The sequence below is a fragment of the Caenorhabditis elegans genome, chromosome I (assembly GCF_000002985.6).
Source record: "Caenorhabditis elegans chromosome I".
In the NCBI taxonomy this organism is placed as follows: domain Eukaryota; kingdom Metazoa; phylum Nematoda; class Chromadorea; order Rhabditida; family Rhabditidae; genus Caenorhabditis; species Caenorhabditis elegans.
The window spans coordinates 1,918,366-1,932,260 of NC_003279.8; the positions used below are offsets into that span (position 1 = coordinate 1,918,366).

The 13,895-nt window shown below is 32.0% G+C and overlaps 2 protein-coding genes across 3 annotated transcripts in view; both read left to right on the plus strand.

The window, feature by feature from the left end:
• trpp-10 overlaps positions 1 to 4,875 on the plus strand; it is a 28,080-nt gene extending 23,205 nt beyond the window's left edge. The window contains exons 13-14 of one of the 2 annotated variants that reach the window (NM_001129082.4): positions 865 to 974; positions 4,420 to 4,875. In NM_001129082.4, the coding sequence (NP_001122554.2) occupies positions 865 to 974; positions 4,420 to 4,587 (278 nt within the window). In that variant the 3' untranslated portion in view covers positions 4,588 to 4,875. The remainder of the gene's footprint in view (positions 1 to 864; positions 975 to 4,419) is intronic. The other variant, NM_001392996.1, reaches the window with a different exon arrangement.
• A 1,059-nt stretch (positions 4,876 to 5,934) lies between these two features.
• Positions 5,935 to 13,895, plus strand: hex-4 (beta-N-acetylhexosaminidase). The gene is made up of 5 exons (NM_170809.7): positions 5,935 to 6,160; positions 7,604 to 7,909; positions 9,794 to 10,232; positions 11,156 to 11,511; positions 13,446 to 13,895. The coding sequence occupies exons 1-5, from the start codon at positions 6,008 to 6,010 to the stop codon at positions 13,665 to 13,667; spliced, it is 1,476 nt and encodes a 491-aa protein (NP_740792.3). The 5' UTR covers positions 5,935 to 6,007; the 3' UTR covers positions 13,668 to 13,895.

The window sequence follows — 13,895 nt, forward strand, 5'->3', positions numbered from 1 at the left end:
TATTTAAAACCACTCCAACAAAATTAGATTTTTCACAAGTTCCGGTCCACAGCGCCCTAGAAATATTATTACGTGAAAAATCCTTGCAGTCTTTTTCATTGGAGCGCGTTTACATTTATTCATTTTTCAACGTAAAAAATAATTTATTTGGGATTGTCAGCAGTTTTGCTGGAATTTCTCCGTATCGAAGCATATTTTTCAAATTTGCAGATCCAACTTTTGTTGGCAATCATTTTCTCTACAGTATGATATAAAAATATTTTTGAAAACATTTTTATATCATACTGTAGAGAAAATGATTGTCAACAAAAGTTGGATCTGCAAACTCGAAAACTATGCTTCGATACGGAAAAATTCCAGCAAAACTGCTGACAATCCCAAATAAATTATTTTTACGTTGAAAAATGAATGAAATGCAAACTCGCTCGAATGAAAAAGAGTACAAGAATTTTTCACGTAATCACATTTCTAGGGCACTGTGCGGTCAAAGTTTTGGAAAATTGCCAAAATTTTGAAAAATATGAGATTTTAAGGAAATCCAGAGCAATGTTGCATGTTCCGACCCCTACAATGTTTTAATACGAATATTTAAAACAAAATTAAAGTATACAAAATGTAAGAAGAAAAAAAAATTTTTTTTTGGTCGACTTCCAAAATTATGTGTGGCAAAAACTGAGTAATTGTCGCTTTTTGACAGTAATTAAAATTTTTTTTTTTAATTTTGAAAAGTTTTTGTATTATATTCGGCCATTTTGGCACAACTGGAGTAGTTTTTACACTTTCCCCACTAGCGCTACCCCACCTTTAATGCGATGTTTTTTTTTTCTAAAATCGAGAAACTAAAATTTTTGATTTTTTTTTCAGTGGTAACGATAAAAGACAGTGGCCTGGGACAACTAGCGCTCACCATAATACCAGTAGTCGCCGGTTATTTACCATTTCCGAATGTGTCGATTTACGAGTGTCAACTCGTGGTAAGTTGTTGATGTTGATCTACAAAAAAAAAGTATAATTAAGAGGGGAAAGAAGGGCATAAATTCTGTGCTGATAATGATAATTTGATCAGAGCATAGTTTGAGTGATAAGAAAACGGAATGGTTAGCTGAATGGTAAATGTTGAGAAAAATTAGGAAAAATGATAAAACTTTTGAGGAGCAATTGGAATATTGAAGGAGTTAATTGGAGGCAAAAAAATCAAAAAAGTTTAAACGGGCAACCAAATTGCTGGTTGCCGAAAATCTCGGTCGCCGCAGAGCCCTGGTTATTGACTCAAAATGAGCTCAAATAAACGAATTTCGTAACGAAAGTGCTCAAAAATGTTTCAAACATTTTTTATGGCGGTTCAAAATTTTCAAAAATTTCTCTGATTTTAGCTAAAATCTCGAATTTTGCCCACTTTTCTGTGTCGGATCTGGCCGAAGTTGACTTTTTTGGAATTATCATATTTTATTGCATCTCTCGGTGTTGCCGATTTGCCGATTTGCCGGAAATTTTCTAATCCGGCAATTTGCCGATTTGCCGGAAATTTTCATTTTTCGCAAATTGCCGATTTGCTGATTTGCCGGAATTTTTCATTTTTCGCAATTTGCCCGTTTGCCGATTTACCTGAAATTTTCATTTTTGGCAAAATGCCGATTTGCCGGAAATTTTCTATTCCGGCAATTTGCCGATTTGCCGGAAATTTTCATTTTTGGCAATTTACCGATTTTCCGGAATTTTTCATTTTTGGCAATTTGCCCGTTTGCCGATTTTCCGGAAATTTTCATTTTTCGCAAATTGCCGATTTGCCGGAATTTTTCATTTTTGGCAAATTGCCGATTTGCCGGAAATTTTCATTTTTGGCAATTTGTCGATTTGCCGGAATTTTTCATTTTTGGCAATTTGCCCGTTTGCCGATTTTCCGGAAATTTTCATTTTTCGCAAATTGCCGATTTGCCGGAAATTTTCATTTTTCGCAAATTGCCGATTTGCCGGAATTTTTAATTTTTGGCAAATTGCCGATTTGCCGGAATTTTTAATTTTTGGCAAATTGCCGATTTGCCGGAAATTTTCATTTTTCACAAATTGCCGATTTGCCGGAAATTTTCATTTTTCACAAATTGCCGATTTGCCGGAAATTTTCATTTTTTGCAAATTGCCGATTTTCCGAAAATTTTCATTTTTCACAAATTGCCGATTTGCCGATTTGCTGGAAATTTTCATTTTTGGCAAATTGGCGATTTGCCGATTTTCCGGAAATTTTCATTTTTGGCAATTTGGCGGTTTGCCGGAATTTTTAATTTTTGGCAAATTGCCGATTTGCCGGAAATTTTCATTTTTGGCAATTTGTCGATTTGCCGGAATTTTTCATTTTTGGCAATTTGCCCGTTTGCCGATTTTCCGGAAATTTTCATTTTTCGCAAATTGCCGATTTGCCGGAAATTTTCATTTTTCGCAAATTGCCGATTTGCCGAAAATTTTCATTTTTCGCAAATTGCCGATTTGCCGGAATTTTTAATTTTTGGCAAATTGCCGATTTGCCGGAATTTTTAATTTTTGGCAAATTGCCGATTTGCCGGAAATTTTCATTTTTCACAAATTGCCGATTTGCCGGAAATTTTCATTTTTTGCAAATTGCCGATTTTCCGAAAATTTTCATTTTTCACAAATTGCCGATTTGCCGATTTGCTGGAAATTTTCATTTTTGGCAAATTGGCGATTTGCCGATTTTCCGGAAATTTTCATTTTTGGCAATTTGGCGATTTGCCGATTTTCCGGAAATTTTCATTTTTGGCAATTTGCCCATTTGCCGATTTTCCGGAAATTTTCATTTTTCGCAAATTGCCGATTTGCCGGAATTTTTAATTTTTGGCAAATTGCCGATTTGCCGGAAATTTTCATTTTTCGCAAATTGCCGATTTGCCGGAATTTTTAATTTTTGGCAAATTGCCGATTTGCCGGAATTTTTCACTTTTGCCCGTTTGCCGATTTTCCGGAAATTTTCATTTTTCGCAAATTGCCGATTTGCCGGAAATTTTCATTTTTGGCAAATTGCCGATTTGCCGGAATTTTTAATTTTTGGCAAATTGCCGATTTGCCGGAAATTTTCATTTTTCACAAATTGCCGATTTGCCGGAAATTTTCATTTTTTGCAAATTGCCGATTTTCCGAAAATTTTCATTTTTCACAAATTGCCGATTTGCCGATTTGCTGCAAATTTTCATTTTTGGCAATTTGGCGATTTGCCGATTTTCCGGAAATTTTCATTTTTGGCAATTTGCCCGTTTGCCGATTTTCCGGAAATTTTCATTTTTCGCAAATTGCCGATTTGCCGGAATTTTTAATTTTTGGCAAATTGCCGATTTGCCGGAATTTTTCACTTTTGCCCGTTTGCCGATTTTCCGGAAATTTTCATTTTTCGCAAATTGCCGATTTGCCGGAAATTTTCATTTTTGGCAAATTGCCGATTTGCCGGAATTTTTAATTTTTGGCAAATTGCCGATTTGCCGGAATTTTTAATTTTTGGCAAATTGCCGATTTGCCGGAAATTTTCATTTTTCACAAATTGCCGATTTGCCGGAAATTTTCATTTTTTGCAAATTGCCGATTTTCCGAAAATTTTCATTTTTCACAAATTGCCGATTTGCCGATTTGCTGGAAATTTTCATTTTTGGCAAATTGGCGATTTGCCGATTTTCCGGAAATTTTCATTTTTGGCAATTTGCCGGTTTGCCGTTTGCTGGAAATGTTCAGAGGGGTTTTTTTTATAAGACAGAAACACTTAAAACTCTCCATTTTTGAATTTTTTCCCGTTTTTTTCTACATATTTTCATAGAATTTGCTTACTTTTCAAAATAGATGTAGGAACATTTATAGAATGCGTTTAATTTTGCCATTTGAAATTGAAATTCTAAAATTTCCAAAAAAAAAAAAAGAAATGCGAAACCATAATTTTCCGAAAATTCCCGGCAAATCGGCAATTTGCCGGTTTGCCGTTAACGTTTTTTTTTTTTGAAAAATTTTAATCTTCACAGATTTTTGAGCACATTTTAATATTTTCTTCATAAAAATATATTTTATTTTTAAAGGTTTCCAAATAATAAATAACATGTCCAAATATAATACGGAAATGCGCGGCAATTGGAAATTTCCGGCAATTTTCAAACCTAATTATTTTTCAGAAATTGAAAAAACTCTTTCAAACAAATTTCAAATTTTCAAACGGAAAACGTTAATTCATTTAAGAATTTAATCATTGTGTGATTGAAGAAATATAATTGTACAGTAAAATTAATGTTTAGGCTCTTTAATCTGCAAAAAGTATCAAACTTATATTTCAGGCAATTTTGATTTCCGGCAAATTGCCGGTTTTCAAAATGGCCAAAAATACGATTGCCGTGCGCTCCTGACTGAAACGTACAAATTTCAAAATCCTTACAGTCCGAAGCCGTAATCCCGGGAAACGACATCCTATTCTTCAATCGCAGTGCCGGAAAGCAAATTCGTGTCCTATCGCCGAATAATTCCGATAATAACAATTTTGGAAAACAAGACGTTGTGAGAGGATCGAATCGAATTAAGAAAACTATTGAGAAGCTTTTTGATTAAATTTTTTTTTTTTTGATATGAATGTACAAATTTATTTAATTTTTAAGGGTTTTTTTGGTGATAATTTGTGATTTTTCTTACGACATAATTATATTGGTGCTTGTGAATGTATATATATGAATAGAATTCTATGCAATTTTACAATTTTTTTTTGCCTAATTTCTGATTTTCCAATCGTTTTGATAACGAATATGTATTTTACTTTTTTTTTTCTAAAATTTTGTTTTCAATTTTTTTTAAAGAAAAACATACAATTTTAGACACTTTATATAAAAAAAATTACAATTTTCAGATACAAATTTTTTTTTGATAAATAAAAAAATTAAAAGAAACAAAAATTAATATTTTTAGAAGAAAAATCGGAAAATTTGTAGACAACAAAACAAATAATAATGATTATTAAATAATTTTTTTTTCTAAAATAGTTTTTTTTTCAAAATTTCTAACATAACAAAAATACAAAAAAGTTTGATAACGATAATTTTTTTTTGTTGATATTATTCGAATTATTTGATTTTACTTACTTTTTTTTTCATAAGAAAATTGAAATATTTGAAAAAAAATGTTGAGACATTCTAAACAAATATTTATAAAAACAAAAAATTTACAAAAATCAAAATTTTTAGAAAAAAATTTGAAAAAACTATCAAAAAATGTTTGTTTTTAAATTAATTTTAATCAAGAGATAAAAAATATTTAGAAACTAAAATCAATATTTTTAGAGAACTTTTTTTTACAAACTTAAAATATCGGAAAAACTAAAAAATTTTTTGTTTAAAAACATTAAATTATTTAAAGAAACATTTAAAATATTAAAGGTGGTGAAGTGGAATTTTTTTTATTGCTTTATTAGACTTAAAATAGTCTGAAAATACCGAATTTCATAATGAAACTTTTTGAAAACTTCAAAAAAAAAAGTTATGACGGCTCAAAAAATGGCCTAAAATTAGTTAAAATTTGAAATTTGAACGACTTGTCAAGCGGCTGGAGACTAACTTTTTTGAATTCACCTTTTTCAAAAAAGTTAGTTTCCAGCCGCTTGACAAGTCGGTCAAATTTCAAATTTTAACTAATTTTAGGCCATTTTTTGAGCCGTCAAAACATTTTTTGAGAAGTTGAAATTTTCAAGAAGTTTCATTATGAAATTCGGTGTTTTCAGACAATTTTGAGTCTAATAAAGCAATTTTAAAAAAATATTCGACTACACCACCTTCAAACACTACAATTTCAAAAAACAAATATTTGGAAAAAAAATTAATTAAAACTAATTTTTTTTTGTCATTTTAGAAAATACAGCATAAGATATTTACCGCCCGTAAAATTAAAAAAAAAATTTCTTTTTTTCAGCCGCCGTCCATGTAGAGTATCTTCCATGATCACATGAACTTCTTGAACTTCTTGTACAATACAAATTACAATAATGCATAAAATGTCGAAACTCTGTTTTCTAGCATTACTTTCCGTCACCTTCATGCTTATTTTCGTACTCACCACTCCATATTCCAATGATCGATCCAGTTATGCTGCTTATGAGGGTGGAATCGATCCGAGAAAGACTAGACAGTTTAAAAATGTAAGAAAATGGCTTATTTGACAGCGAAAAATTATGAAAATTAATTTGGAAATTTGAATTTTCAAAAAAAAAATTCAAGGAGAATTTGGAAATTCTGACTAATTTGAGAACCATCGGTAAAAAAATCTGGAAATTTTTTTTTAATATTGAAACATTTCCAGAAATTTTTAGAAATTTCCGAAAACTTCTGGAAAGCTTTAGGAACCTCAGTGAAATTTTTTTTCAAAAACCTGAAATTTTAAAGAAGTCCTGAAAAAATTTCTTTATAAAGTCGAAAAGGTCCCGGAAAATTGAAGAAAAAAGTGCTTTAAAAAATTCGAGAAATTTAACGAAATTTTCAGAAATTTCTGAAGACATTTTTTGAAAAAATTAGAAAAAATTAGGGAAAATTCAGGGAATTTATGGAAATGTTAAAAAAAAATTTTTGGAATTTTTGGAAGGACTCTTTGATTTTCTTCATATTTAAATGAAGAAAATCAAAGCGCGCTCCAATGCGAATTTGTTCTTTTTTGGAACATTTTTGTTTCATTTTTGTCGAAAAAAACCGATAAAAAATCGGCAAAAATGAATAAAAATGATTTTAAAAAACTGAATTCGGCGAAAAATAAATAAAATAAATATTTATAAATGAAGAAAATCAAAGCGCTCTCCAATGTGAATTTCTTTGGGCGCGTACTTGAAAAAAAAGTGATGCGGGCACAAATTAATTTAATTCGGCGATTTCAAGCTTAAATGTAAAATCATGGGAATTTTTTTGATTTTTAATTTTTTCACATTGATATTCGGAATCAGGGGAAATTTGGGGTCAATTAAAAATATTTCTCAGATTTTGGTACTCCACCTTTTAAAAATTTTTTTCGAATGCTTCATAAAAGTGCCCAAAAATTTGAGATCTTCGCAATTTATTTTATCGACTTTATAAAATATTTCCCAGATTTCAGTACTCCACCGTACCCTTTAACTTTTAGGTATTTGTGCTCCAAAAACAATAAATGTACTTAAATCAACGAATAAACGCCCAATAAAAGACCAAAATATTTATCAAAATGTGATGAATAAATAAAAATTAGGTTCCAGACGTTGCGACACCGAGAAGTTGGAAAACATCTTGATTTTAGCTGAAAATAGGTCTTATTTTCCCGAACTTTGAACCGCCATAACTTTTTTTTGAGGAATTTTCAGAACGTTTCATTACGAAATTCGGTAGTTTTGGACCATTTTTGGTCTAAAATAGGAAAGTCTCAAATTTCGGTACCCCCACCTTTAAAGCTTCTTGAAATTTTTACAGAAACTTCTGGAAAAGTCTGGAAATTTGTTTGAAAAATCGAGAAAATTCTCGTAAACTTTTGCAGAAATTTAGAAACGACTAGAATACATCAGAAATTCAAATATTTAGAATTTTTCAAAAAAAAAAACCGGTTAAAATAATAAAATATTTCCCAGATAATAGTACACTTGGACCTAAAAGGAGCACCACCACGTGTCGAATATCTCATTGAATTCTTCAAATTACTCTCAAAACATCATGTGGATGGAATTCTTATCGAATATGAAGATATGTTCCCATATTCTGGAGATATTGAAGAAATTCGAAGAGATTTACATTATAGTGAAAATGATATTAGAAGAATTATTCAAGCAGCTGAAGTGCATAATTTAGAAGTTATTCCTTTGATTCAAAGTTTTGGACATTTGGAATTTGTACTAAAAAAGTCGAAATTTATGGGGCTTAGTGAGGATTTGATTGATGTAAGTTTTCTTTTTTTTTTTTTTTTTGAAAAATTTTTGAAACAGTATTTTCTGATTTATAATTTTTATATATGTATACATATATATATATAATTAAAAATTATCCAATTAATTTTTTTATTTGGAAAAAATGGAAACTTTGCGATGCTTCAGATTTTTTCAGAAATTTCTTTTTAAAAATTTCTTTTTAATTTTGTTAAAAAATCATTTATTTGTCGAAAATGAAAATTTCCGGCAAATCGGCAAATTGCCGGAATTGAAAATTTCCGGCAAATCGGAAAATCGGAAAATTTCCGGCAATTTACCGGAATTGACAATTTCCGGCAAATCGGCAAATTGCCGGATTTGAAATTTTCCGGCAAATCGGAAAATCGGCAAATTTCCGGCAAATCGGCAAATTTGCCGGAATTGAAAATTTCCGGTAAATCGGAAAATTGCCGGAATTGAAAATTTCCTGAAAATCGGCAAATTGCCGGAATTGAAAATTTCCGGCAAATCGGCAAATTTGCCGGAATTTAACATTTCCGGCAAATCGGCAAATTTGCCGGAATTTAACATTTCCGGCAAATCGGCAAATTGTCGGAATTGAAATTTTCCGGCAAATCGGAAAATCGGCAAATTTGCCGGAATTGAAAATTTCCGGTAAATCGGAAAATTGCCGGAATTGAAAATTTCCTGAAAATCGGCAAATTGCCGGAATTGAAAATTTCCGGCAAATCGGCAAATTTGCCGGAATTTAACATTTCCGGCAAATCGGCAAATTTGCCGGAATTTAACATTTCCGGCAAATCGGCAAATTGTCGGAATTGAAATTTTCCGGCAAATCGGAAAATCGGCAAATTTGCCGGAATTGAAAATTTCCGGTAAATCGGAAAATTGCCGGAATTGAAAATTTCCGGCAAATCGGATAATTGCCGAAAATGAACATTTCGGAAAAATCGGCAAACCGTCAATTTATCGATTTGCCTATTTTGTCGACAAAAAATTTGGAAATTTGGAAATTCTAGCATATGCAAAAATATGTAGAAGTTTGAAAAATTATAATTCCGAATATTGATAATTTCCACTAATGACCGGAACATTTTAATTTCCTAGTACTGTAAAAAATTGTGATTTTTAAAAAATAAAAAAATTTTCCAGATTTTTGTAAAGAAAATTCAAGAATGTGTGTCACATTTTGGAAAAAAAAATTATATAAATTTTTTTATTGCTTTATTAGACTCAAAATTGTTCTTCTCAAACTTCTCAAAAAAAAAGTTATGACGGCTCAAAAAATGACCTTAAATTCAGTTAAAATTTGAAATTTGACCGATTTGTCAAGCGACTGGAAACTGATTTTTTTTTTGAAATTACAGTCAAATTTTGAGTATAAAATATAATTATTTTGCGTTTTCAACTCGATTTAGGTATTTTAAAGTCGATAAACTGCGAGTTGGTTTAAAAAATTTAAAAATCTCGCCGTTTATCGATTTTAAAATACCTAAATAGAGTTGAAAACGCAAGATAATTACATTGTATACTCAAAATTAGACGGTAATTTCAAAAAAAAAATAGTTTCCAGCCGCTTGACCAGTCGGTCAAATTTCAAATTTTAACTAATTTTAGGCCATTTTTTGAGCCGTTTATAACTTTTTTTTTGAGAAGTTGAACTTTTCAAGAAGTTTCATTATGAAATTCGGTTTTTTTCAGGCAAATTTGAGTATAATAAAGCAATAAAAAAATTTATATAATTTTTTTTCCAAAATGTGACACATTCTTGAATTTTCTTTACAAAAATCTGGAAAATTTTTTTATTTTTTAAAAATCACAATTTTTTACAGTACTACTGACTTCTTTTCCCAATTCTAACGATTTTTGTAACGCCGCATTTTTTGTTTCTTCCAGCTCAACACAATCTGCATATCGGATTCCAAATCAATCGATATTGTCAAACAAATGATCGAACAAATCCGCCGGCTTCACCCGAATTCCACACGAATTCATATCGGAGCCGACGAGGCTTACCATGTGGCAGAAGATCAACGATGTATAGAGCGAATGGAAAAAGAATCGATAGGGAAATCGGATTTAAAGCTTGAGCATATCGCAAAAATTGGGAAATTCGCCAGAGAAAATGCAGGATTTGAGACAGTATTCGCGTGGAATGATATGTTTGATAAAGAATCAGAAGAAACAATTCGAAAATCGAAAATCAATAAATTTATAGTTCCAGTGGTGTGGGGATATCGAACTGATGTTACTGAAAATGGATATTTTCCCGATGGACTTTTTGAGCGGATTTTTAATGTTTTTGATCGATTTTATGTGGCTAGCGCGTTTAAAGGTATTATAATATCGATTTTATTTATTTTTTTTTACAACAAAAAAATTGTTTTTTAGGAAAATTTAATTTCGTTTAAGAAAATTGATTTGCCAAAAATGGACATTTCCGGTAAAACGGTAAATTTCCGGCAAATTGGCAATTTGCTGGAATTGAAAATTCCGGTAAAACGGCAAATCGGAAAATATCCGGTATATCGGCAAATTGCCGAAATAAAACATACCGGCAAATCGGCAAATTGCCGGAATTGAAATTTCCGGTAAATTGGCAAGTTGCCGAAATTGAAAATTTCCCGATGGACTTTTTGATCAAATTTTTAATGTTTTTGATCGATTCTATGTGGCTAGCGCGTTTAAAGGTATTATAATATCGATTTTTTTAGGAAAATTTAATTTCGTTTAAAAAAATTGATTTGCCGGATTTGAAAAAAATTGCCGGATTTGAAATTTTCCGGCAAATCGGAAAATCGCCAAATTTCCGGCAAATCGGCAAATTTGCCGAAGATGAAAATTTTCGGCAAATCGACAAGTTGCCGGAATTGAAATTTCCGGTAAATCCGCAAATTGCCGGAATTGAAATTTCCGGCAAATTGGCAAATTGCCTGAAATGTTCAATTCCGGCTAATTGCCGATTTGTCGGAAGTTGTCATTTTCGCAATTTGCCGATTTATAGGAAATTTCAATTCCGGCAATTTGCCGATTTGCCGGAAATTTTCATCTTCGGCAAATTCCCGATTTTCCGGAATTTTTAAATTTCAGCATATTGCCGGTTCGTCGATTTGCCTGAAATTTTAATTCCGACTATTTGCCGGTTTCCCGAATTGCCGGAAATTATCAATTCCCGTGTAGTTCTGGGAAAATTGTATTTCCGAAATTTCCTAAAAATCCCAATTCAACGATAATTCTTCTATTCAAAATTTATTACAGGCGCTGATGGAGCCCGTCAACAATTTTCGAATATTTCTCGATATCTGGAAAATCAGAAATCCTACGTAAATTTGATGGATTTACACAAAAACGCCGCTGCTCAAAAAGTCGACGGAATCTTTGTTACTGGCTGGAGTCGATTCAATCATTTTAATGCTCTTTGTGAGCTTCTTCCTGTCGCAATTCCATCACTTATCGTTGATTTATTCTATTTAAATTATCAGCTCACCGAAAAAGATGCGTGGAGGGCGATGAAAAGTAGTTTAGAATGCGAGAATCGACGGCATTTACGTGGAATTCTTGCCGAATCGACGGTGCATGGATGTAAATTCCCGGGAGCTGACGTTTTTGAAATCGTGAGCAGTTTTTTTTTTCGAAAACTGGCAAAAATCTGGCAAAAAATTTGTTTTTTTTTCATTTGAATGACAGAAAATAGACCCTAATGACCGTATATAACTGTTTAAAAAATTTTCAAAAATCAACAAAAATGGGGCGACAAACGATTTTTTCCGGCAAATGGGCAAATTGCCGGACTTGAAAATTTCCGGCAAAACGGCGAATTGCCGGACTTGAAAATTCCTGGCAAAACGGCGAATTGACGGAATTTAACATTTCCGGTAAAACGGCAAATTGCCGGAATTTAAAATTTCCGGCGAAACGGCAAATTGCCCGAATTTAAAATTTCCGGCAAAACGGCAAATTGCCGAAAATGAAAAAAACCGGCAAATGCCGCCCACACTTGATTTATAGACCTTTCAAGTCAGAATTTGAACATTTAAAAAAATCGGCAAATTGCCGGAATTGAAAATTTCCGGCAATTCGGTAGTTTGCCGGAATTGAAAATTTCCGACAATTCGGCAAATTGCCGGAATTGAAAATTTCCGGCAAACCGGTAATTTGCCGGAATTGAAAATTTCCAGCAAACCGGTAATTTGCCGGAATTGAAAATTTCCAGCAAATCGGTAATTTGCCGGAATTGAAAATTTCCGGAAAAACGGCAAACCGGTAATTTTTTCATGAATTTTTTTTTGGAATTGAAAATTTCCGGCAACCATGTGAATTGTCGGAATGGGAAATTTCCGGCAAATCGGCAATTTTTTCTTTGTCTCTATTTTTCAGACACTTTATATAAATAACCGAAATTTCTAACAATTTCTTTCGGGTGATCAAATTTTATTTACGAAATTTTTTTGTGAGAAAAAATTTTCAAAAATTTGACAAAGTTTGGCAAGTTTTAAATCAAATACAGACGAAAAACTAAAGAAAAGCCGACGAAAATTTTGCCAAACAACGCGAAAATAAACGTGGTGTCGGCTTGATCTACAATGATCTACAAAAAATGCGGGAGAAGAGACGCAGAGCTCCCAACTGATTTTGCATGGTTAAGAACGTGCTGACGTCACATTTTTTTGGGCAAAAATTTCCCGCATTTTTTGTAGATCAAACCGCCTGGCACCACGTGAAAATATCGAAAATGACGTCACTTATTTGCGCCGGGAATTCAAATTTAATTCGGGCGTTTTTTTTTTTGATTTTTGCAAATTTGAAAAAAAATATTTCTAGCTTGTATATTCGGTCATTCGGGCCTATTTTCTGTCATTTAAAGCAAAAAAAAAAACATTAATTTAAAAATTTTAATGAAAAACAGAAATTCAAACTTCCGCCAAAAATTTGTTTTAATTTTAAATTTGAATTTTGGCCGAAATTTAAAAATTCAAATTCCCGCCGAAATTTTTGGAAAATTTTAACTTTGTAACTTGAAAAAAAATCAAATTGAAAGTCCCGCCAAAAAAATTGTTTTGGAAAATTTTTGGAAATGTTAAATTCGAGCTTGAACAGAAAGGACAAGTTATTGAACAAATTTGAAAAAGAAAACAATTTCTGAGTAGGTCTCGCGCCACGATCTTAGCCAAAAGCTTCAAATTTCACGTGGTGTGAGAGTGTCTCATTTCGGCTTGATCTACGTTGATCTACAAAAAATGCGGCACAGCTCTCAACTGATTTCATATGGTTAGGAACGTGCTGACGTCACATTTTTTCGGGCAAAAATTTCCCGCATTTTTTGTAGATCAAACCGCCTGGCACCACGTGAAAATATCGAAAATGACGTCACTTATTTGCGGCGGGAATTCAAATTTAATTCGGGCGTTTTTTTTTTTTTGATTTTTGCAAATTTGAAAAAAAAAAATTTTTAGCTTGTATATTCGGTCATTCGGGCCTATTTTCTGTCATTTAAAGCAACACAAAAACATTAATTTAAAAATTTTAATTTTTTCAAAAAAATTTCCAGATAATGCACGACTGGAAGCGTGCAGTTGACCGTCGAATCTTTGGAAAACCCGATCAACAACCATCTCCAGACTCAGAAGCCATTGAAATTTTGAAAAACCTCAAAAAATCATTGAACCAATCAATATTGTATAAAACGGATGCCGATGAGGTCTTCAATCAGTATTTACATGATTATCACTCATTAATTGCTCAGAATACTCGAACAGAGATTACTAATTGAATTAAAAATTTTGTATTTGTTGTCCCACCCACGTGATGTCAGAGTGTGTGTCTCATTTCGGCTTGATCTACGTTGATCTACAAAAAATGCGGCAAAGTTCTCAACTGATTTTTGGACAAAAAAATCCCGCATTTTTTGTAGATCAAACCGTAATGGGACAGCCTAAATTTTGGCGGGTTAAAAAATTGCATTATTTCCAAAAAAATTTAATAATAAACGAGGTGTTTT